The following is a 24,554-nucleotide window of genomic DNA, read 5'->3' on the forward strand; positions in this document are numbered from 1 at the left end:
GTGCCACTCGTAAACACCTAAATTTACATATTAACGTTAATCACCTTATCAAGGGGGGTGCAAAGGTTTTGCAATGATATAATTTTCATTACTTTATTATAACTTTCTTTTTAGTCTTAACAATTTTTGTTACTTCTGATGATGAAGAAACATTTTTACTAGCAAAATGTGCATATTGTGTTGGTGAACAAAAAAAACCCCAAAACTTTGTTTTACTCTTTTTGCCCTTCTTAGTGTAAGGGAATGCAAACTCATCTGTAAAACGAATAACTGTTATACGAAAGACAGAAATAATAGTTAAATGTACTCAAGATGAAACTACCTGATGAAGAGCCACATCTGTGACCCAGTAATTATTGTCTTTGTCTGTGGTTATTCCATGAGGTAAGTAAAACCTGCAATATTAGAGAAATGCATCATTAGGAGACTGCTGTTTTTTTACAGTCTGGCTGTAATGCAGAATGTAGAAGTACCCAGTAGTGTCTGTTCACACTCTAACATACATATTTCTGCCAGAGGCCTTTAGGATATTGCCTTTGGCTGGGTCCACAACCAAAATAGTGGACTGCTGGATGGGACCGAGGGACCTCGGCTGGTATCTGTACTGGATGCTAAAAGTGCTGTTAAGAAACACAGATGGGTGTTTTAATGGCAGTTTTACAGGGAGATATTGTGATCACAATTATTTAACTTGATTAGTCATTGACTTTGGAAAATCATGCATTTACTGAACATTAAAAAAATACTGGTGGATTTTCTGTAAAATCGATAGTATTAAAAAACGACCACGTATAACCTAGACTCCAGATGGGTAATCATCCTAATCATTGAGATAAATCCTAGACACTAACAGTCTGCACAGAATACCTCTTCTGGAGTGGTGACAGCAAGCATTACAGTTTAAACAATACACGTTAAGATTTCTCGGTTTCAAAGATTGACAAAAGTCCTCAGTCAACAGAAAATGGCGATATCATAAGTTAAAGGAACTTACTCTGCTTCCCAGCGGTGGTCACCTCTGTGAAAAATCACCAAGTTATAATCTGAATCAAGAGCAAGTCCTGACACTTGTCCCAGCTGGAGAGGATTCTGTGGCCATGCTGAGACTTGCTCCAAATGATAATCTACACCGCAAACAGATACACACAGACACAAGTCCAGACGTTAAGGCAAAACCTTGACCCATTCAGTAATTTAACAAAATAGGATAAACAGGCACTGTAGGTTTTTTCATGCTGATTTCTTTATCTCTGGCTCACAAAAAAACAGTTTTGGGGACCATGAAAAAGCATACACACAAACACAATGTTGGAATGAGTTATTATGCACGTGACAAAAACATGTGGATTACTAAAAATGTGATTTCTTTATCTACTGGCTACACAGCCTCCCAAATGCCAACAGTCTATCTTTATTTGTTTTATTGCAGTTATTATAACAATTTGTACATAACAGGAACATGTATGTAAGGATAGTGTCGAAATGTCCCTTTATCAGGTACTTGTTTTTTAAGGCTATGACAAACCAAACACCTGTTGTCCTAGATTTCAAAGTGTGTCTCGCATTGTCAGCACTAGTCAAACTCCCATTAGACTCTGTCTGTGACTTTTCAGACAATTCAAAGTTTTGAATCGGACTGTTGAGGAGACTGTGATCAATTGTTCAGCTTGGTGAGTGACTGAATGAGAAGAGACCGTGGTAATAACAAAGCCAGTACAATTCCTACAACATAATATCAGACATAATTACCAGTTGTTAAAAATGGTGAGCAAGAATAGTGTGAACATAGTAAGGCTGTTGTTTTTTTACACTTCACACATACATTGTCTCAGGTCTTCTGCTTTGTTTTCCTGTCACACAAGTGGAGACTTTCAGTGCGTTTCAGTGCTACTTGTTGGCCCAGACAAAAGGCAACATGAGCCAAAGCAGTAGTTGATGTTCATCACTGCTATTTCTCTTAAGTGTCCCGGCCCTTGTCTCATCTGACACTTTTTTTTTCAATGTTGCACAATTGTCTTATCTCAGCAATTAACTTAATAAATACAAGATCAATACTAACATTACTATTAAAGTTAAAATATATTTCTAAATTGTAACAAACCAGAAAAAAATGTAAAGCCCCAAATCCTTTGTGAAATTTAGTTCCTCTACCTGTGGTTCCATTGGGGGATTCAGGCCCAAAATTCTGTTTTGGGGTGGAAGTCTACACCCAAAAGTCCCCAGACAGGGGCAGTATTGTCTGCACGTTTAGGAAAACTTGTTGGGGCCTGTAGTGTTGATAGTGGATTGGTCAGACACCATCGAGCATTGCATTCTTGAACACCGGCTGAGAGAGGGTCTTTTTGGTTTGCTTGCTACACTAAAGCAGTAACTGCCCCACTGATTACAGCTGCAATAGTCATTTGAATATGATGCAGATAGCATGAAGTGAATGAAGAAGTTTTCTCTTGGTACTACATTTCCTGTAGGTGTGAAAGTGAGTGTAAATGGTTGTCTGTCTGTGTACGTCTCTCTGCCTTGGTCCTGAGATAGACTGGCGACCTGTCCAGGGTGGACCCTGCCTCTGGCCCAATGGAAGCTGTGACAGGCACGTTGCCACGCTAAAATGAGCTGTGTGAGCATGATGAGCACGGAGGGCCTTGTCATGCTCCTGCTGTTTGACTGTGAAGAGGGTAAACCTGCCAATGAGGATCCAGAGGACAATGCGGGCTCTGACCTCCTTGACATGGGTAATATCGAGGAAAAGGATGACAACTCTAGTTTCCTAGCCCAGCAGTCCAGGCCTTTGAACAGAGTGCTCCCAAAACAGTCACACTGCTGTCTGCCGACTCACGGTTGTCTAAACTTTAGGATGAAAGAGGTGGCAAAATGTTATAGAACAGTGGATCAAAAGTAACTTAGGCTTGTGTCACAGCTCCATAGCTAAAGAGACCCAACAGCTCTATGTGAGGTGCCACTGGGGTCAGTACTAATAAAAATCATTTATGTGCCTTTGTGCGATGCAGGTGCAAAGTTAATCCGGGGGCACAGCCCTGTCGCCCAGGAGAACCTGCTGTGTGTGTGAGTGTTGTGCTTCCTGTAGGAGTTGTTAAAGTAAGGGAAGGCTTTTTCTACAATTAGAACTATTTGGCTGACATTTCAGCTTGTCGTGTGGGTTCTGGTGACCTATCACCTTAACAGCACCCTCTAATTTGTCAATTCATGAAGGGTGCTTGTTGCATGCTCCCAGTCTCTAGGCTCCTGGTCCAACTGTAAAATTTGACAGTAATGTTAGACACTCTCTTTCTTTTGAACCCATCGATGCAGTTTAGAAATTTCTCTCTATCAAAACTGCACTGCTCCTAACCCTTAACATTGCTAAATGAGTAAGTGGTTTCCGAGCATTGGCCATTGGCCGTCCTGCTGTTTGCAGTGGGTCTCAAGGTTTACTTAAGTGTTTCTGTGGCCCAAACCAGCCATCTAAAGTTGGCCCACTGTGGGGCTGTTGACCACTATGCTAGCAATGGCAGATAGGACAACTGCCCAGCAGGATATGTAAGGAACATGATCAACACAACACACGCAGAGAACTACAGCTTCAGCAGAGGCCACCTACAGCCAAATATAGTTTTAGATATAGTATCAAAACAGCATGTTAGAACAGAATAAGTAATATTCTTGAATAGCAAGTCAGGTTCCAGACTCAATCAGAATTGTTTAGTTATATTTACAGTGTTATGTTGCAATATACAACACAATTAATTTCAGTTCTCATTGGCTAATAGTTAACTTTAATACAGTGCAGAGGACCCGCGTACAGAAGTTACAAATACCCATATAGTGTTAAGCAAAGATCTCAAGTCAAACAAATAAATACATTTAGACAAAATCTAACATACAGTTCCACAATGACACCGTTGCTGCTTGCAAGGACAGCATTTCTTTGTTATTAAGATCCCCTGTGTTTCTGGCCTGACTTTACAAGATCCTGTGTCTGCTACATTCTCCTTGGCCTCAAAGCCAGAGCTTTCCTTTTGCTATAAGTGGAGAATTAATGCACATAGAAGTCCTAACAAAAGCTAATATTAGATGTCACAGTGTCAGGTGAGTTCATCAAGACATTTTGATTTTGCTAGTTCTCTCAAACTTCTGATAAAATGTGAACTACATTTGGATGGAAAGCCACTAAAGCACCACTGTCCATGATGTTAAACATGTTTTCTTTCACCTCATTAACAAATATTAGAATATAGGCTGCATGCAAAAACTAAAAGTGTCCAAACAAATGTGTACTGCATATGTGATAAAGTTCAAGAATAGTGGACTACGCATAGGAAAAAAGCTTAATGTTTGCAGCACCAGTGACAACAATAGAATCCAGGACCCACCTTGTCCTTCAGCTAGCAGCTTGCTTCTTGGTGGCTTGACCATAGCCTCAAGCTGATGGAATTTGTGGACTCTGTCCCTCATCAAAACAGGATCCTCCCTGGTTTGGAAGGCTAGTGCGCCTTTGGGAAAGCCCAGGCCTTTTTTTTGCATTAAACTATCAGTCTGAGTGACCAGCTTCTTGCTGGGGTTGTATTTATGAATTCGAACTATGTCTTTACTCTGGCCTAGCAAATTGGACATAAGAGAATAGAGGTCACCTGCGCAGACAGAGAAGGAAAGGAAAAGAGGAAATAAAGCAAAGACAAGGACACTGTAGGTTATAGGATAACTCTAGCTACACAGGGGGGGATGCAGTGATGATGTTAGAATGGCTGGTGAAATATTTAACTTGGAAAATGACATGACAAAATACAAAAATCTGTCCACTAACTAGCCTAAAGCTAGGTATGTGGACGATACTACATAGCAGACAACTACATACAGTAACAAGTTACCTCTAAAAAAGTTAGGTGATTAATCAGGAATAATGCTATGCCATGCTATTTAATGCATGTATTGTATATTTTGTAATATTTTCTATTATTTTCAGTTGAAGGGACACCAGTGGTTCTAAAAAGAGAACTGTATGGACAATGTCCAAGGAGGAAACTGTTTCTCACAAACTGGCATATACCTATATTCTACTGAAACAATAAAATAAATATGGGAAGAGTTAAAAGAAATAAGTCTATTATTAGCTGTTATGTGGCATTCAACAAGTCATCTTGAGACGATGCAGAGCTCGTTGGAAAATCTGTATTTTTTTCCCCTTTTACAGTACGAGAAAACATCTCTGAAATTAAAAAATGTATACAGACGTTTTATCCAACACTTGTGGATAAAACTAGTGAAGTTGCCTTTTAAGACTGTGTAACTAAGGCAGGTACTAAGGCAGGTACCTTTAACAGCTTTAAGGTTTTGCTAGAATGATACATTTTAATAAAAAGTACTTAAGTATTAGTTTCATTTATTTTATAAACCAATATTTGTGTTGGAACTTAAGATACCTTTGTTAAATTATCAATTTAGTGTAATAGGGAATTTTGTTTAGTTTAATATTTGATATTTATTTTTCCTCTATTTGCCAAACCAATCCATTCAAACTAACTATTATTAAAATAATGGAGAGGAACCCTATAACCATTTTATGTTACTTTTACTCTACTACAATACAGAGGAAAATACTTTACAAATACATTTACTATACTGCATTTACTGTAAGCGTTTAAAGTGTCCCTCACCTGAGAACCTCCCTCAGAACAAAATACAACCTTGTCATTCATCTTGATGGAGCCGGTCTAGAAATAGAGCAGGGCAACAATACCAAATCAGGATCAGCTTTTCAATGTTTCCCCTAGAACATTTTTCAGGTATGTAGAGATTTTGCACGTACACACAAAAGCTCTGGTTATTTCACTCAATAAATGAATAAATAATCAATAATTTTACTCCGCATGTCATATCACATGTCATCCTGGGTAATGCTACCTGGATAAGGCAAGGACAAATGGCCGAGGTGGCCTTGCTACACCAGAGCAACATCCAAATATCCACTCTGTCTGTCCCTAATTTCTGCACTTCTGAAAGTCTGGTAATCAAGTGTAAATATCAACTTTCCATAACAATAGTACCTATTTTTCACCCTTCAAAACCACGGCCAACATTAATTTCTGAAATGCATGACTTCCCCACATCAATTTGCACAACATCCACAAATATTGTGGTATTAGGAGCATTTAACATCCACATAGACTCACTCTCTTGTCACCTTGTGGTGGAGTTTAGACGAGTCCTGGACTGCTGAACTTTCAGCAGATTGTTGATGTCCCTATGTATAACAGGGAACACTCACTGGACTTGGTTATTAATGACTCCCTCACAGGTACAGACCTCCAAGTTTACGACATGGGCGTCTCGGACCACCAGACCCTTACTATGATGATATCACTGCCACCTCGACTGTCCTAGTCACAACGTCACATACGAAACGAAATATCAATAATATTCATCCTGCTTCCATCAGCCTGCATCTTCAGAATCACTACCCCTGCACACATTCATCAGTCACTGAACATATGGACTTTAACAACAGTAGCATTAAATCTATTCTGGACTCCACCACAGCATAAAAAACCTCAACAGTGACATTTACACGCTCTGCCACTTGGTTGGCAGAAGAAAAGAGCTGGTTGAGTCCTGGAGCAGGCTATTAAAGCCTCTAGCTTGACAATGCATAGGCCTACCGGGAACATCAAAAGGCATATTCAAAAGCACTTCCAAGACCAGATCAGACTACTGCTAGAAACTCATTGACAATATGTAGCTTCGGAAACTCTGAAAAACTCTTCTCTATCATCAACTACCTTCTCAAACCACAAACCTCCCCATATAATAATTTCAAAGTAGTTGCCAGCAATGGTTTCACTGACTTCTTCACATCTAAATTAGACAATATCAGTCTACCTCTTTCATCCTCAAACATCCCCATTTCAATAAATGAAAGCCCTATTTATATGATATATGTGGGCGACTGTGGCGCAAGAAGGTAGAGCGGTTGGTTAAATCCCCACCTCCTCCAGTCACATGTTGAAGTGTCCTTGAGCAAGACACTAAACCCCAACTTAGTTGCTCCCGGTGAGTGTTGGCCAGGTGCATAGCAGCTCCCCCATTGGTGTGTGAGTGTGTGTGTGATTGTGAGTGTGAATGGGTGAATAAGAAGCAGTGTAAAGCGCTTTGAGTGCCAATAGGTAGAAAAGTGCTATATAAGTGCAGAACATTTGAAGCTTAGCCACAGTAAGACAGAATACATGTGTGTGAAGGAGAGGGACCCAGGTGGAACGGTGAGGTTGCAGCAGAGGTGAAAAAGGTGCAGGAATTTAAGTAGTTAGGGTCAACGGTTCAGAGCAATGGAGAGTGTGGAAAAGAGGTGAAGAGGCGAGTGCAAGCAGGTCGGAATGGGTGGAGAGAAGTGTCAGGTGTGTTGTGTGATAAAAGAGTATCAGCGAGAATGAAAGGAAAGGTGTTCAAGATGGTGGTGAGACCAGAGATGTTGTTCAGCTTAGAGACAGTGGCACTGAAGAAAAGACAGGAGGCAGAGCTGGTTGTAGCAGAGCTTAAGATGTTGAGGTTCTCTTTGGGAGTGACGAGGATGGACAGGATCAGGAATGAGGACATCAGAGGGACAGCTCATGTTAGATGTGTTGGAGATAAAGTCAGAGAGGCCAGATTGAGGTGGTTTGGACATGTTCAGATGCGAGACTGTGAATATATCGGTAGAAGGATGCTGAGGTTGGAGCTGCCAGGCAGGAGGTCTAGAGGTAAGAGCAAAGAGGAGATTTATGGATGTAGTGAGAGAGGACATGAAGTTAGTTGGTGTGAGAGAAGAGGATGCAGAGGACGGGGTTAGATGGAGGCACTGTGGCGACCCCTGAAAGGGAACAGCCGAAAGTAAAAGAAGTACATCGCTACAAACTTGTCACTTCCCATCTCCCTAAAAACAGCACTCATCAGGCCTAATCTCAAGAAACCCACTTTAGATCCTGAAGTTCTGTCAAATTACAGGCACATCTTACACATCTCCAGCCTCCCATTGCTTTCCAAGGTTTTAAAAAAAGTAGTCTCAGTCCAACTCCACAACCACCACAAATTGTAAAGTCTTTATGAAACATTCAAATCTGGATTCTGACCCTCACATAACACTGAAACAGCTCCCCCCCAACCCCCCTATTTTTTGTCCTTGCTCAGGACAGGCACCAAGGTTGCCCTTGGTGGCTGGGTGGGGCCACACCTGGTGGGGTGGGATTCGAACCCGCTGCCTTCTGCATACATCACTCTACAGCTGCTTTTGTTCTCACTGAGCCGGGGAGGAGTGGACAATTAAATAGACAAATTGTACAATTGTAGTAAGTCAACAACATCTGTCTCTTTTCAAAGGCTGGTTCTCAAGTAAAAGAGGGAGTGGAGTGGATGCAGGACAAGCAGCGAAATTTGGGCGGTTCCCGGAACCCTTTTGTACTTACCCACGATACATTAAAAAGAAGTGGATTGGTCATGAACCTAACATCACTAGATATAAAAATATTTTTTTGACTGTGGTGTAAGCATTGCAGTAGGTCCCATAGGTAGAGTGGGCTGCCATTCTTGTATGCACAATGTAGGGGAAACACTTGCTTTTGCTGTAATGTAACACCATCTAATTACCAGTGACAGACATGTGTGTGCAAACACGCACTCATATTATTTGGTTGAGCAGGTGTGTCTCCCCCAATAGCTAACACTCCATCAATGCCAGTTGTTGATCGATTAACTGCTCTACCCTAATTATCACGACAAAGACATGCACCAGCTGGTCTAAAATGGTTGAATTTTAGCAACATACAGATGTAGCAACCTTAAACTGTGGTCTAATACATGGCACAATCTTTACTAATGTGTGTTGGATTCCTGATGGATTCTAGGCTAAATTGTCAAGCCCCTAGATGATGTTATGAAAGCATCTCTGTCTCATTAATGCCCCTAAGCAACTTCCTTGGAAGCTGGTTACAATGCTGTGCAGACTGGGAGCAGACTGGGAGAAGAAGTCTCCCTGTTCCCTGTTGAGTCAAATGCAGAAATGGTCAATTTTATTTTATATGTATGTGTAGAGGTTTATAGGATTCTAGGATACTGCAGAGTGTGTAATGAACCAAACTTTCTGTCTGAATAAAAAAATCCTCTGTACTAGAGATATGAATTATAGCTTTTCGTTTGAGAAGCAGGGGATTATCTGGATTTGTCTGAGAAGCAATCGCAAAGGTAAGATTTGTATCAGATTTAAACATAAACAACCCATTAATATGGGATAGCTTGGGATTTTTGCTGCCTTGTTCCTCACTTGTAAGCCACTTTGGATAAAAGCGTCTGCTAAATGACTAAATGTATTGGTCTTTTTTTTGCATGTGTGAACTAGGTCTAGCAAGTCGGAATTACTTAAACCGCAAAATGTCAATGATCTGCACTGTAAACATTATCACATCCAGTTTCAGATCTTTCTGCAGAGCAGACTAGAAGATCCCAGGTTTTGATTTGTCTGTCCCTAAGCACAATGTAAACACACAATGTACATTTTAAAAATGATTCATCTAAATTAGCTACGAGTGTGAACGACTGTATGTCTGTTTGTTAGCTCAGATGCGACTCCAGTGGCCTCTACTTAATACCACATGTCAGGAAAGAAAGTAAAAGTAAACGGAGGAAAGGACGACTGAAAGCAAAAGTCTGCCTGTGGTTGGGGAGAAGCCAATTAACCCTAAACCTACTACAACAATTTGACACTAACTGATGAAAAACATTTCTAATAGCTAACTGTGCATGTTTGGTTTACTCTTTTTGCCATTTAAAAATAAAGAGGTTCTAATATTTGCACAAGACTATACAGATCATGCTTGTGCTTGTGTTTTTGTTAGCAAAGCACCACTTTCTGGTGGTGAATTGCAAAAATCAAGCTTAAATTTGCATGGTTACTTTGGTATGTTGGCAGGTTGCCAAAAGCGTGCAAAGAATTAGCTGAGAACTGGCTGACAGCTTACTGAGCAGCAATTCAAGAATAGAAATGTTTTTACAATGTTAGTGTTTGCATTTGCTAAGTAAAATACTTCAGCTTTAGTTATTATAGTTAGGTTTTATAGCCTCTATTCAGTGATGTAAAATTGCATGTTGTGTGTGGGGCTCAGTCAGGTCCATTGAATACTGTTGATACAATCCCTTAGCTGCAAAAGTATACTTGAAGTGTAAAATTGTTTTTAGTCGTAGAAGGAAGTTGTTGTTTTCTAAAGTGTTTTCATTTCTAATTTCAGTCCATAATAGAATAAGGGTCTGAGGCTAATGAGAGAATTAGAGGAGAATGCTGTGGGAAGAAGATGGTTATTAGCTGGATTGATTCCTTAGCTACGGCCTAATTTTGTCCACGTTAGAGTGACAGAGAACTGGACTCCTGTGAGTTAAGGCCGGCACACAACTGTACAGCTGATAATGAATGTGATTCAGTCGTGGTGACAGCGATGTGACATCAGTGCCAGTCCGGCCTAGTCAGCGCTGACAGTCGGCAGAGACGATTGTTAAGTAGGTGCTGTCTGAAGATTACAGTGTTAAGTTTTGAGACTTGGTCTCTGCCAGCTGTTTACACAATGATTATTTTAAACATGTTTAATATTTGCGACTGGTAAGTTATCACAACTAAAGCAGACAGTAACTAAAACCTTACCTAAATGTAGTGTGGTTGTTATTTCTCCTTCCTCTTCAGGCTCTATAATGCTTGTCCTCTTCACCTTTACATCTGTGATTTAGCTGCTTTTTTTGGCTTTTGTTCTTTTAAGCACAAAGTTCAAAGTCAAAGTTCCCTGTTGCTGCTATATTTGTTTTTGCACAAGAACACGCACGGATTTCCCACTTTCACGGGATTTGGGGGTTTTCCTATCCCCCAGAACGTCCAGTCATTCCTGACTAGTTGTTAAGTGTGTTGCCCCCAGTTCATTCAGTTTTCAGGTGTTTGCTACTTAAAGACTGTCTGAGACTAGAAATCTGTGATAGTTGTTGGAAACAGTCTTCTGTGAACTGCCCTGTCTTTGACAATCTTTGCCAATCCTTAGGTAGAGTATGTCCCCAGCTTGAATGTGTGCTGATTCGTATGTTCTCATACTTTGTAGCCTTAGATCATACTCAAACAAGGCAGTATTGCCCGTACTGTGCCCAAACATGATGGTTGCCCCCTGCTGGCCTGCACTAACATTGGGCTATGGCAAACAATGCGCAAGAGCACTTATGTCTCTTCCAAGTGGCCTTTTCAGAAAAAAGCGCTCCCCATAATCACAGCATCTGAGTTCCTTTCTCTGGCACAGTTTGTGATCACACCAGATCCATAGGATCCCTGAGTCCATTGAACTGTGCCCTTGCCCATCTCTTCAGGTGGGACAGGGCATGGTAAACTGAAACTTGGCTGAGCAGAGCACAGTGCGTTCACACAAATGAACTCAAATGAACCTGAATTTGGTGGTCAAATGTGCTTGGACACAGTCAAGATTGCCTACTGCAAGTTTGCCCTTAGTCAGCTCCCAAAATCAGCAGTGGTGATCAGACAGAGCTAAATAGATCCAGAGACTGTCATGATTTAAATCACTGGTGAATAGACAATAGACTTGCTACACCTAGCTCACCATTCTTGAACTCACCCTGATCCAGAACTGGCTCTGCTTTCTTTGGATCCCCTGCCAATGTATTGCCTTGATGATCTTTGGGAAGAGGAAATAGTCAGTCAGTCACACGAGTTGTTTTAAAAAATATAAATACAACCAGACAAGAAGGTGCACATAGGTCAGTATGAAAAGGAAAAACCAACTCTTGATTAGTACATTGACATGGTACATTAAAAAGTACCGTAAAATAATTACCACATGAAAGAACTTTGGGTTAGATGTGTCTTTGTACCTGGTGAGTGTCCCATATGCATCATAGCGTTCATTTGACCGGGGCTGACAGTGATGGGGATGTTGGCCTCAGCTGGAATATGCTGAAAGAGTTCCTTGGAGCCCGTTTCCATGCAGTTCATGTAGGGTACTGCATGTTTGCTGTCCATATAATACATGACGTAGAAGTTGCACATTTCATCGGCAGAGGTTCCACTACAAACAAAACAGTACATGGGGAAAATACAAAAAAAAAGCAGATGATCTTTCAACATGTTAAATATCATGCTCACAACAATTATTCCCGTTTGCATTTGACAGCAAACACTAACACTGTATGAAAAGAAGGATTTCCATCAGTAATTCAAAAGATCAGAAATTAGGAAAAATTGTGCATTGCAGTTTAGCAATCAAGTCATTAATGTATAAAAAACAGTGGATGGAGGACTGCAGTTAAAGATGACATTAGTGTTTTATTAAAATAATTTTGTTTTACTTGTCAAACTTCTACTATGCACATAACTGTGTTCAGATATCCAGTAATGTGTCCCATCAGCTGGGCTGCCTCGCTTGCCTCCAGTCCATAGGAGAAACCCTGTACCCCGCCAACGATACTTTTAAATCCACTAATCCAAAAAAATTGTTGATTTCTACTCTAAGTCACGTCCACTAGTGCACCAGAATAAATGGTTACATTTATTGGCAATTTATCCTAAATTTTCATACCATGATGATGAGAATAACACTATTTATCGATTCATATTATTGTAGTTATATGTCTTAGCACAGGGGTCACCAACCTTATTGAAACTGAGAGCTACTTCTTGGGTACCGATTAATGTGAAGGGCTACCAGATTAATACGCACTTTTGATATAACAACTTTTACAATTTACCGTTAATTATATGTTATTATAATAATAACATATAATTAACGGTAAATTATGAAAAATTAAATCTATGTGAAGACACGGATCATGTAATTGATTTCTCACAATAACTATCAAATGTGATTTAAAAAAGAATAGCAACAAAAAAATTAGATGCAGCTCATTGGTAAGTGGTGCTATGGTGAGCTATTTTTAGAACAGGCCCGCGGGCTGCTCATGTGGTCCTTGCGGGCTACCTGGTGCCCACGGGAACAATGTTGGTGACCCCTGCCTTAGCATGTGCAAAGATACAGTGATGTCATCCATCTTTGTATCATCAATCAAATACATGCAGACTCCTGATTTGTAACATACTTTGTAACATAATACAAATATAGTTCTCACTATGATAACTTTCCTCAGTTGCAAAGTCTTCAAACTGGCCTTCCTGAAGCATATTTTATCACCTCACACTAACTGCAAAAACACCCCCAATACATATACATATCTTTAAACACAGTGCTGTTTTTCAAATGATTGGCTAATTCTAGTTCTGGGCTATGAAACAGATCTTACCCAATGTAGGTTTTGGAAGTCCTGCCCTCACCAGTAAACACACATCTGGCAGCAATGGTGTCACCATACTTCACACTGACCTCTTTGTTAGCAGGATAAAAAGCCTGGAGAGAAAACATAATCACTGCTGAACTATAAGCAAAAAGGACTCACGATGAAATTGCTTTTGACTGATACAGACAAGAATTCAGATAAGTCAAAGTATAATTCACACCTGGAAAACATTAACTCCTTAAACAATTGGGAAAACATTGGAAAATCATACAGATATTCAATAATTATAGAAACTCTGAGTTGCCAACTACAGACTTAAATAGATGTGTGAGTGGTATCAACATCATATCAAGCTGTCACCAAAAATTACATGGTGTTAAGGCCCTTTCATGGGTTCTGCTAGCGGCTAGCAGCTAGCCCTTGGGCAGGTGTGAACTGTTGATACAAATGTACTTCTATTGATACTAAACCTTTTTATGAGACAGAACAAAGGTCCCTGGCCAGAAATAAACCATGAATATAATACCATATAAATATCAGACAGCTACCTTATAAATATCTGTGTTCCTTTCGGTGTGATAACATACCTGTGGTAACTGAGGGGACTGTCTGCCAATCAGGGTCCACTTCCCATCTCTGATCCTGTAGCCACTGACCACTTTACCTATAACAGAAACCATCACTCAGACTGTTTATAGTAGTTACTGCGATAAGGACTGCTAAGTGATTTGCTATGACTCACCTAAGTGGTGTGTGTGGGTCCTGAAGGCAAACGGATAGATGGGATATGATGTGTAATCACAGGCAATGTCTGCATCTGTAACTAGAAATGAACAAAAAGAAAGAAATGTGAAGGCAGACTCAAACTGCTTTGATTTGGAGAGTGTCTAAGGGAAATAGATGAGATAGAGTGCCTTGCAAAAGTATTTATTCTCCTTTACCTTTCTACATTTTCTCAAGTTACAACAAATGAAAATGTATTTTATTGGGATTTTATTTGATAGACCCACACAAAGTCGCACATAATTCTGAAGCGAAAGAAAAATGGTTAGATGGTTTTAAACATTTTTTACAAATAAATATCTGAAAAGTGTGGCATGCATTTGGTTGATCTATTACATAAAGACCAATTCAAATATATTTACATTTGTGTTTGTAATGTGACAAAAAAATGGGGAAAATTTCAAGGGAATATTGAATACTTTGGCAAGGCACTACATGTTTCCGGGAGGAAACAGGGAAAAAAAACATACACACACACACACACATATACATATATATATACATATACATACATATATATACATATATATACATATACATACATATATATACATATATATACATATACATACATATATATATATATATATATATATATATATATATATATATATATATATATATATATATATATATATATATATATATATATATATATATATATATATATATATATATATATATATATATATATATATATATATATATACATACATATATATACATATATATACATATATATATACATATATACATATATATATATATACACATATATATACATATATATATATACATATATATATATATATACACACACATATATATATATATATATACACACACACATATATATATATATAGTTATATATATAGTTATAGTATGTATTAAACAGTGGTGTAGCGCTACTGAAATTTAACATTGCTCATCAATGTTCATGACAAAACGTTTAGTAACTTTAACTAACTTTATATACCGCAAGTCATTTTATATAGTACTGTTTGAACTGTTCAGTGTCACTCTTCAGCTATGAAATAACTGATAGACATTTTTAAAATAATGGTAATATTTGCCTAGTTTGAATAGATATTGCTTTTGTTAACTTTAGCATGGAATTCCACATTTTTAGATGCATGTATAAAATTGCTTTAACAGAAACGATTAATAAATATAAGTGAGAATGTTCAGGCCTGTGTTGCAGGGATGACTAGAATCATCCTACTCGTGAGACTCTACAGGGGAAGTTGAGAAAGGCTCAACTCCATGCAATGCTCTCATGCAATTCAGCTACAGCCAGGCACAAGTCAATCAGAAGCATCTTGATTCCGGCAAATTCACATGGCCTTGAGCATACTTGAGCAAACAAAAGCAGCAATCTTCTTTTTGGAGAGCAGTGGCTTTGTCCTTGCAGTTCACTTGGGTGAATGTGTCTCAGCCATGACAGAAGTCTACAAGCTTGTTCTGTCAAGATCAAACTTCAATTTCTCTTCTTTAAACGTGGCAGGACCTCTGAGACTCTTAAATGAACTAAAAGACCTTGCAACACACAAATATATAAAGATTGCATCTTTCTCCTTAGTAAACAAAGAAATGTCATATTTATGCAGAAATAAAGAAAAGTCTGAAGTGTTACAGGGATGACACATTTCTTTCAGATTGTTCAACTAATGTACAATAAATTGCTCATACTGCCTTTTGTTGCACATATGGTTAATGAAGATTACGGCTGACTACATCTGCTGTGCTCCCATCTGTATTTTTGAGCAACTTAACCCTGCAGTTGCAACTAGCATGAAGAAACAATATGGATTGCATTGTTACAACTGACCTTTGACCTGTCTACTAAAGGATGGAGGAATGGTTCCCTCCTTTCCAGGATCCTGGCTATGGAAAGCTTAACTGTAAGGCTCAACCTTTTCTAGGATAAAGATTTTGTTTTCTTGTCTATGTATGAGCATCCAGGATCAACGGCTTTATAGCTGTTCAGTATCAACAGTCCTCTTCAAGACAAACACAATCTTTATCAGATTTTACTAAGGTTAAACTCAAGAGACACTGACTTGTATGGTCAAATGTCTTCCCCCTTACCTTAATGCAAACCAGAGGAAGCTGTAAAACATCCATGTTGCTTTACCAACTGAAAGTGTCCCTTTTTTTCCAATTGCGGCAGAAACTAATGATAAACCTTTTTAAAAAGCCTGGTTAGCAAATTTCCATGAGTGATTTTGCAACGTTTGACCCAAGTCTGGTTAGAATCCGGTTTCCATCACAAGAGGAAAAAAGCTCATTATATCACTGTGCAAAATATAAAGTCTGCTTGATTAGTTTGACCTCCGGACTAATAACTGTAGGTTTTAATACTTTAAAATGTATTCTTAATATCATACAATATGATACCACATGACCTAAAGCATACCTTATTTTTACTCTTTGATACTTTGACTGGAAATCCCTTAAACATGCTTTTGACCACTAATAGTTTAATGGGCATCTGTAGCTCAGTTGGCGCAGTTGTCCACAGACCACAAATTCCCTCCTTTGTGTCGAAATGTGCCTGTGAAAGACACTAAATCCCAAGTTGGGTGATCACCTTGCATGGCAGCCGCTGTCATCAGTGTGTACGTGAGTGTGTGTGTGTGAATGGGTGATTAAGAAGGAACATTGTAATGGCCTTTGAATAAAAGGGCTATATTAGCAGACTATTTTATGGTATCCTTGTCAATACTTAAACCTTTACAATAATCACATACATGGTGCTTATGTATGAATACACATGATTATGTGCTGCTTTAATGCCATTAGATGATTTCAGGTTCAGTCACATTTGGATGATCACTGATTTAATGTTCCTGATCATCTGGTGATAAGAATATCAATCTAACAGATATGCAAATCAGTAGGCAACTGTGCCGCAGGAAGTAGAGCGATCGTCCACCAATCCCACAGTTGTTGGTTTGACCTCCGGCTCCTCTAGTCACATTTCAAAGTGTCCTTGAGCAAGACACTGAACCCCAACTTAGTTGCTTTCGGTGAGTGTTGGCCAGCTGCATAGCAGCTCCCCCATCTGTGTGTGTGTGTGTGTGTGTGTGTGTGTGAGCTTGGGAGTGAGAATGGGTGAATGAGAAGCAATGTAAAGTGCTTTGAGAACCAATAGGTTGGAAACTGCTATATAAGCGCAGACCATTTACCATTTTCTCCCTCAGACAAAAAAAGTATGGATTTTTTATTATAACAATATAAAACGTCGGGACACCTTTGTCCTTTAATAATAGGAAACATTCTGAACTAAAGCAATTTGGGCTGGTCCTAACTCACCTTGTTGTTTTGTAATCTCTAACTTTCCTAGCATGCTACTTTATGATATTTTTCTATGCTCATTCCTTGTTGTCCTTATTAGCATTTTATTACAAATGAAGTTTCACTTTCTTTTTACATTTTTGTAACTACCTTAATTAAGCTTGCTGCCACAGTAGATCATGGCCAATTATTCTTTTGGCATTATGTCCAGATGAAACTGCAATCCAATTAAATGAGTCTCTGGCCTATTTCAGAGCTGCAAGACCTCTGCCTAGAACTCTTTGATGTCAACAAGGTGAAAGCCTGCTTCCCCCTTTTGCTGAACCACATTTACGCGATTTGGTTGCCAGGGCAACAAAAGATGCATTTTGGTGTGAAGGTCATTTGGGCATGCTTGGCCTCTCCTTCTGGTCCTTCTGTTTCCTCAGAGAGTCTCACGTAGGTAAACTAAACTCCATGCTTTTGATATGTGACATATTCATTAATTTGCTCCCATTTGCTTAATCAATGACTAACAGGTATCAAAACAGAGAATATCTCTACAAATATTCTTTTGCCCTACAACAACGATAAATGATTGAATAATGTGCATGTTTGCTACAGGATACACATGCTGCCAAATTGTGTGTTTGCATGAGCAGTGCTAATCAGAACAGCACTCAACAACCAACTTTGGCTTTTGTTCTAGTGAAAACAAATTAAATGTAGCATTAAATTAAATTAGAAATTAAAATAAAGCAACCAAACATACCTCTTTTTCCTGGAAGGATGACAGTGTCCACAGACATGAGCAAGTATATGCCAGCAATAAATGGCTGCCTTTATGGATGACACAAAGCGTCCTCTAATAAGACATATTATTTGGATATTAAACAAAGAAATTGATGCCTTCAAGTAAATACTTACGGCTTGGATGTCATTTGTAAGGTGAGTCCTGAGCAATCTTTATGATGGTCTGCAGAACAGAAAATAATAATGCAACAATACTTTATTTCCATTAACAGATGTTAACAAATGTAAAACCACAACGAATTAGATCCTTAAAGAAATTATGAGTTGAGGCACCACCTCTTTGATACTCTGCGAGCAAACACTAAACACTATGAGGTTCATAATTGCAGGGCTGTTGAATTGGACTGCATTAGACTGCACAAGTTTTATAAATATTTACAGCCATATTCAAACAAATCTTTATGTGACTTTGTTTTGAGCGGCTCACTAAGCAGTCTGTACAACAAAAAAATTATCAATGTGATCAATTTTCAGTTTTCACATAAAATTTAAGCAGTGCAATAATGATATGAATTAGTTAGACCTCAAATTAGTCAGATGTAAACTAAATCCAATATTATCATCGGAAATACAACACACCAGGTGAAACATCTTTTTAGGATCTTTCCAGAGCTTTACTGACTTTGAAATACTTGATTACATAACTAAAACATACAGCAAATATCAGTACTTGAACATCTATTTAGACTAACCTCTGAAAGCACTGACATCCCCATAATGGATCTGCAGCACAAAGTAGGACATTCCAGAATTTCTTCCAACTTTAAAACCAACATCTGATAAAAAAACAGAGAGAAGAGTAGATGTTAAACAAAAATACACAAAACCACAGGGATGAAAACAAGTGAGCAACAAAAGACAGAAACACTGTGGTTTGGGACGGGTGTTGTTTGGGATTTTTCTGATACCAGTAACAACATGTCTTGTCTGCTTCTGTCTGTCAGAAGCAACATGCCTTACGTGTGAACCATTTAGGGACGATAAGGGTACAAGAGGTATGCTGTTGCTACTTTAGTATTCAACAAGGTGCTTAAGTAGTGTGAATCCAAAAATAAAAAGAAAGGCATTCAGAGAGTTTCTAAGCCCCCTGAAAACTGGGGGGGGGGGTTTATATTCTCACAAAAGAAATAGTACACATAAAAAATGTAAGCAGTGAGATCTAGCTCATATGCCACATTTATATAAGCACCATAAACTTAGGTGCAATTCTCAAGGTACCTTTGGGTAATTTAGTACGTGGTGCGTTCCGAGCCCAGGCATACATGATGGACGCTTCATCCTCACAAGTGCCCTGTACGCTGCCACAGTCCCTGGGGTCAAAAAGAACACAATTAGTTCCCTTTTGTGTTTAAGATCACATGAAAACCGAGATTCACAATGGCCACACAATCTAAACACCTGTCTCTGCTAGAGCATGCTGCGGTTACTTTTGGACACAAGGCACATGTCCAGGCACTTCCATAACAATGGACTGGCCCACAACCAAACAGGGAATACGATATAAAAACCACTGGTGGTAAGTAAATTTAGTCAAGTACTGTACCTATAAGTAAAGTTTTCAGATTCTTGTAGTTTTCTGGAGTAGTTACTTTGACTTTTACTCTACTACAAGTCAGAGGAAAATATAGAACTTTAACTTCACAATTTCAGTGTTATATCAGTGTTAAATAGATGTTTAGCCGTCTTCAGGGAACCACAATAAGCTGACCAGTCACACAAGATTACCTAACTAAAATGTTATGCTGAAAATGTCACCAACCACTTGTCCATTTGCATAGTCAGTCAGTGAGAAACATCATGAGTCATTTGGAGTTGTGTCTGTGTACTTTTTAACTGTGGTTTGGCTCTTCTGAAGTAAATGTATGGCTTTTTAGGTGATAAATGCCGTGTCCTTCTGCTGTTTGTTGTCAGGATTCCAGCGTACATGGACATAATAAGCAAATGTCTGCAGGTCACCGATACATTACATTTTTTTGTTTTTAGATAAAATATAACCTCAGTGAGTTTCAAAACTGCAAAGGAAAAATGTAAGGGGCCATGTATGGCTGCTGTTTCAGTCACTATTGACATAGATGTAGTGTCTGATACCTGCTATGGGATGTAGTAGAGATAGTCTTATGATTACTAATGAGGACAGAACAGTCTTCATACCCAACTTGCCTTGTGAGGTCAAATAAAATGTTAATATTTTCATTCAATAAAAGTTTTTTGTTTCATTTGGAAAACTTAATATAAAATCAGCATTAAAACTGAAAACATTTTTACTCTGCCAGTAAAAACCATTCACTTTGCACACTGTAAACAACTGGACGTTATACATTACCAGTAGCTGCTGGTGGAGACAGGAGTCTGGCAGCCAAACAGTATCATATGATGAACTGTGTCCATACTGGCATGAGGTATGAAGTCCACTGAGGAGAAAAAGGCACTGGGTTTAAATACATTAATCAAATACAGTGAGCAGCTAATCATAATTGTCTCTGTTATTTTTGTAACAACTAACAACAAATTTTAACATCATAAACTCCCACTACAATTCTACCCTGTTATGACTCTTCACTCACCAGTTTATGTTATACTTACCAATATATGCATCTCGACTAGTTAGCACAGGAAATGCCTTGCACAGGTAAGTGTCCGACTGAAATAATAAAGTTCACTTTGATGAGTTCACTCAAAAATACCAGTGAAAAAGATGAGTAGATGAAGATGAAAAGAGGAGATGAAACAGCAACTCTACAGAGGAAACAGATGGCATCTGTTTTCTAATTCGACATTAGACAATGATAAGTGGTTCTGCAGTTAATAATAGTTTTATTTTGTGTCAACGATTGTGCTGCATATTTTCTTAAGAGAGCAGCGTGTAAGATTTAATGTCATCTACTGATAAGGTTGCAAACTGCAACCTTCTGTAGACCCCCCCACCCTTCCCCTTTCAAGTGTGACAGAGGCTAAGGTGTCCGTCAGCTGCCATGTCATCATCTACAACCATATCAAGTAGCAATTTGATTTGTCAATTGGTGAGGGCAAACTTCATTTATTTAACAAAGTGTTATTTAGATTTTTAGGAAAGGGTGGAGTGGCAGAGGTGGTGGAGCCAGGGCCCGGTGAGGGAGAAGAGCTACCAGAGCAACAGCCTCAAGAAAAGAAGAGGAGAGATCAAAAGCATTTAGTTATATTGGTATGTGCAATATCTTCTTTTCCTTTCAGCTGTTCCCTTTCAGGAGTCGCCACAGCAAATCATGTGCCTCCATCTAACCCTGTCCTCTGCATCCTCTTCTCTCACACCAACTAACTTCATGTCCTCCCTCACTACATCCATAAATCTCCTCTTTGGTCTTCCTCTAGACCTCCTGCCTGGCAGCTCCAACCTCAGCATCCTTCTACCGATATATTCACAGTTTCTCCTCTGAACATGTCCAAACCACCTCAATCTGTCCTCTCTGACTTTATCTCCAAAACATCTAACATGAACTGTCCCTCTGATGTCCTCATTCCTGATCCTAACAATTAAAAATTGCATAGCAGGTCTGTACTTGACAGTAGCAATGTTACTATGTACAGTGTTACTAAGGTAATCTCCTTACATGGCAGCTAACTTCATGGGTGTGTGAGTGAGAATAGGTAAATGAGAAGCAGCATTGTAAAGCACTTTGGCTGAAAGCTCTATATAAGCAGACTATTTACCATTTATGCACTATATTCTACTTAAATTCCCTGTCAAGTGCAAATATTCAACATGTTCATTCTGGGCCAGTATAAAAACATAGCAGCTCAACATGTAAGCCCCTGTGAAAGGGGACCTATGTTGATATATAGGGCTCATTCTCTTTTAATGAAAACATAATATGAATACTAAATTCCACTTCTGCTAATAAAGGCATAGACCAATTATCAAGAAATAATGTATCTTCTCTAAAGGATTCATGGTGTCACTCCTACAGTTAAAGGATGCTTTACTTAGAGAACAGACTCACCCCAGTCGGGACAACACCAGGCATCCTAATGTCGACAGAGAAGTTGTTAGAGTTCATAAAGACTTGCTGCTCGGGCTTGGACTCACAGCTGCTACCATCCAATGAGCCATTTTCCTGAGAGCTTATAGGGGAACACAGAGCCATTGTGGTTCATGATACATGAAATGAACAATTAATCATGTTAAATGGCAGAAACAAAGTTTTCACACCACAAAGCTACAAATTTGGCTTAAGAGGTTTTTTGACAGGGAACAAAATCTATGATAATCTGAAACATGAGACATCTGAGATGAAGGAACTGGGTTAGAGTGTTGAATTAAAAAAAAGTTCAAATAGCAAATAAATAGTAGCAGTAGCAGAGTGTTTGTTACTATTCTATATATGAAGACGATTTATAGAAGGAGACATGTCGCTCAACACCGTTAACAAAGGTTGGTGTTGAAGACCTTGGCAGAGATATTGAACAAGTGGTGTAACATATTCTCACACACATACTTCCCCCCCAGACTGCAACACCAAAGCTGTACAGTGTGTAGTGAGTAAGATAGGGAAAGAAATCACATCGTTTCAGCCTTAAAAATTACCCTCACATATAAATAGTAGAAGCAGAAGTATAAATTTCATACACGACAAGTCATATAAACAAAAATAAAGTTTAAATTTTTTTTAAAAAAACTAGGTTTTCATCCCTGCTAAGCCTTCTTTCCTCAGACAGTGTGGGCGGCTGACAGTCCCCGACATTGACAGCAGTCTCAGTTGCTGTCTTAAAGCCCAAGCTGGTGGTTTTCTGCATCTTTCTTATTGACAACAAACCCCTTGCAAAGACCATAAAAATTAAGCTTAAAGCACAGAAGAATAAGATTAAAGGATAAGTTCGGGATTTTTCTCTTCCAGCTGGACTCGAATGGGAGAAAAAGCTGAAGAGACTGAGGTTTCACACAAATGTAATACCAAGACACAGTTGGACCATGTTGTAACAAATTGCTTTCATTTTATCTACAGACACAATTTGAGCAAAAAACAGACACAGCAAAAAACTGATTACCAGAAAATATCTATTCACAATAAAAAAATAGGAAAATTTGCCTTGCTAAACTTTATGTTGAAAAGCTACTGACTTGACTTAATTTAGTGGGACTGTGAAGTTTCACATGAGTCAGTTTTTGCATAAAAAAATTGACATTCTTACACAATAATCTAAGTTAAAAGTTTCACAGCTACGAGTTACAATAAGTTTCAATTTAACTTTATTTTTATGCTAATTTACCACATAAATCATGTCCGGCACATTACATAAGGTCAAGAATATCGCAACCAAAACTTAATATGATGAAGATATGGGCATGTCAATGTTATTTTAGGATTAAAACGATCCCTAACCTATTGTGGTCTAGGTTGTTTTGGATTTTGAACAATAATCAAAATATTGAAAATACCCTAAACTATGTATATTTTTGAACTACTATAATTTAGAAAAAAAAAAAAAAACACCCACATTTATTTCATTCAGCCCATTGAGTTAGAACAGAAGGGAACAGCAGAGCACTCTAGCAAAGAGATGCAGGGTTGTCTGGCAACATTTTGAACCTAGGTCATCTTTTGTATGCTATAGCTAATTTTTCGAGAATCTAGAGTGATCTCTAAAATACCAGTCAATGATGCATTAATCACATTTTTAGAGCCGTTTAAAAAATGTATTTATTTATTTTTTGTCCTTACAGCTTATCCCGTGAGTTCAGGGTCGCTACAATATTTGTTTATTGACATTGTAGACACTTTTACTCCCTGCGTCATTTGATGTTTGAGGTATTTGTTTCACATCAGCTGACATCAAGTTCTGCTCTGTCGCCTCTTCGCCTGCTGTCTGCCCTATGTGTGGACGAACTGCATCAGACAGGTAGAAGATTCTACACCACAAACTCCAAAGCTAGAATTTGCAGCATATATTTCATACAAAAAATAATCACAAGCTCTAAAAATGTACTATGGTTCATTTAGATGACAGCTCACACCAGTAATATTAGATAATATGTTGTATTATCTACTCAGCATCATATGGAATCGATGCAGGTAACGTCAATGCCTTTATGGCACCAGCTAAATTGCTTTGATCCCATCTGCAACTTAACTTAAAAGTGTGGGAACATAATTGGTTTCTCTGGCAGGTGTGAATCCAAGCAGGAATCCCAACCGTTTTTTGTAACCACTTGAAAAAAAACACGAGTGAGATTAACAGATCTGAAATATAGTTATGGTGATAAAGATGCAGTCCGCCCTCTCTGTTTGAACAGCTGAGGGCGGAGCTGAGCTTAAGGGTGCTGCATGACAAGAAAAGGTGCAACATTGAGGTGAGCTGCAGGCGGAGAGACGGAGCCTAGCTGAAACACCCAGCTTCTGCTTGCACAAGAGGAGCTCCGGGA

General features: G+C 38.7%; 1 protein-coding gene across 3 annotated transcripts in view; it reads right to left on the minus strand.

Annotated features, from left to right (window-relative positions):
- pam (peptidylglycine alpha-amidating monooxygenase) overlaps window positions 1-24,554 on the minus strand; it is a 40,666-nt gene that overhangs the window by 10,080 nt on the left and 6,032 nt on the right. For 2 of the 3 annotated variants that reach the window (XM_067484173.1, XM_067484174.1), the window contains exons 4-19: window positions 22,135-22,255; window positions 20,741-20,798; window positions 20,481-20,568; window positions 19,376-19,467; window positions 18,850-18,933; window positions 18,272-18,320; window positions 18,117-18,184; window positions 14,027-14,107; window positions 13,872-13,948; window positions 13,291-13,394; window positions 11,869-12,062; window positions 11,613-11,672; window positions 4,368-4,625; window positions 995-1,124; window positions 504-620; window positions 323-395 (exon numbers count right to left, since the gene is read on the minus strand). In XM_067484173.1, coding sequence (XP_067340274.1) covers window positions 323-395; window positions 504-620; window positions 995-1,124; window positions 4,368-4,625; window positions 11,613-11,672; window positions 11,869-12,062; window positions 13,291-13,394; window positions 13,872-13,948; window positions 14,027-14,107; window positions 18,117-18,184; window positions 18,272-18,320; window positions 18,850-18,933; window positions 19,376-19,467; window positions 20,481-20,568; window positions 20,741-20,798; window positions 22,135-22,255 — 1,654 coding nt within the window. The remainder of the gene's footprint in view (window positions 1-322; window positions 396-503; window positions 621-994; window positions 1,125-4,367; window positions 4,626-11,612; window positions 11,673-11,868; window positions 12,063-13,290; window positions 13,395-13,871; window positions 13,949-14,026; window positions 14,108-18,116; window positions 18,185-18,271; window positions 18,321-18,849; window positions 18,934-19,375; window positions 19,468-20,480; window positions 20,569-20,740; window positions 20,799-22,134; window positions 22,256-24,554) is intronic. The other variant, XM_067484175.1, reaches the window with a different exon arrangement.

The sequence above is a fragment of the Channa argus genome, chromosome 18 (genome assembly GCF_033026475.1).
Source record: "Channa argus isolate prfri chromosome 18, Channa argus male v1.0, whole genome shotgun sequence".
Lineage (NCBI taxonomy): Eukaryota > Metazoa > Chordata > Actinopteri > Anabantiformes > Channidae > Channa > Channa argus.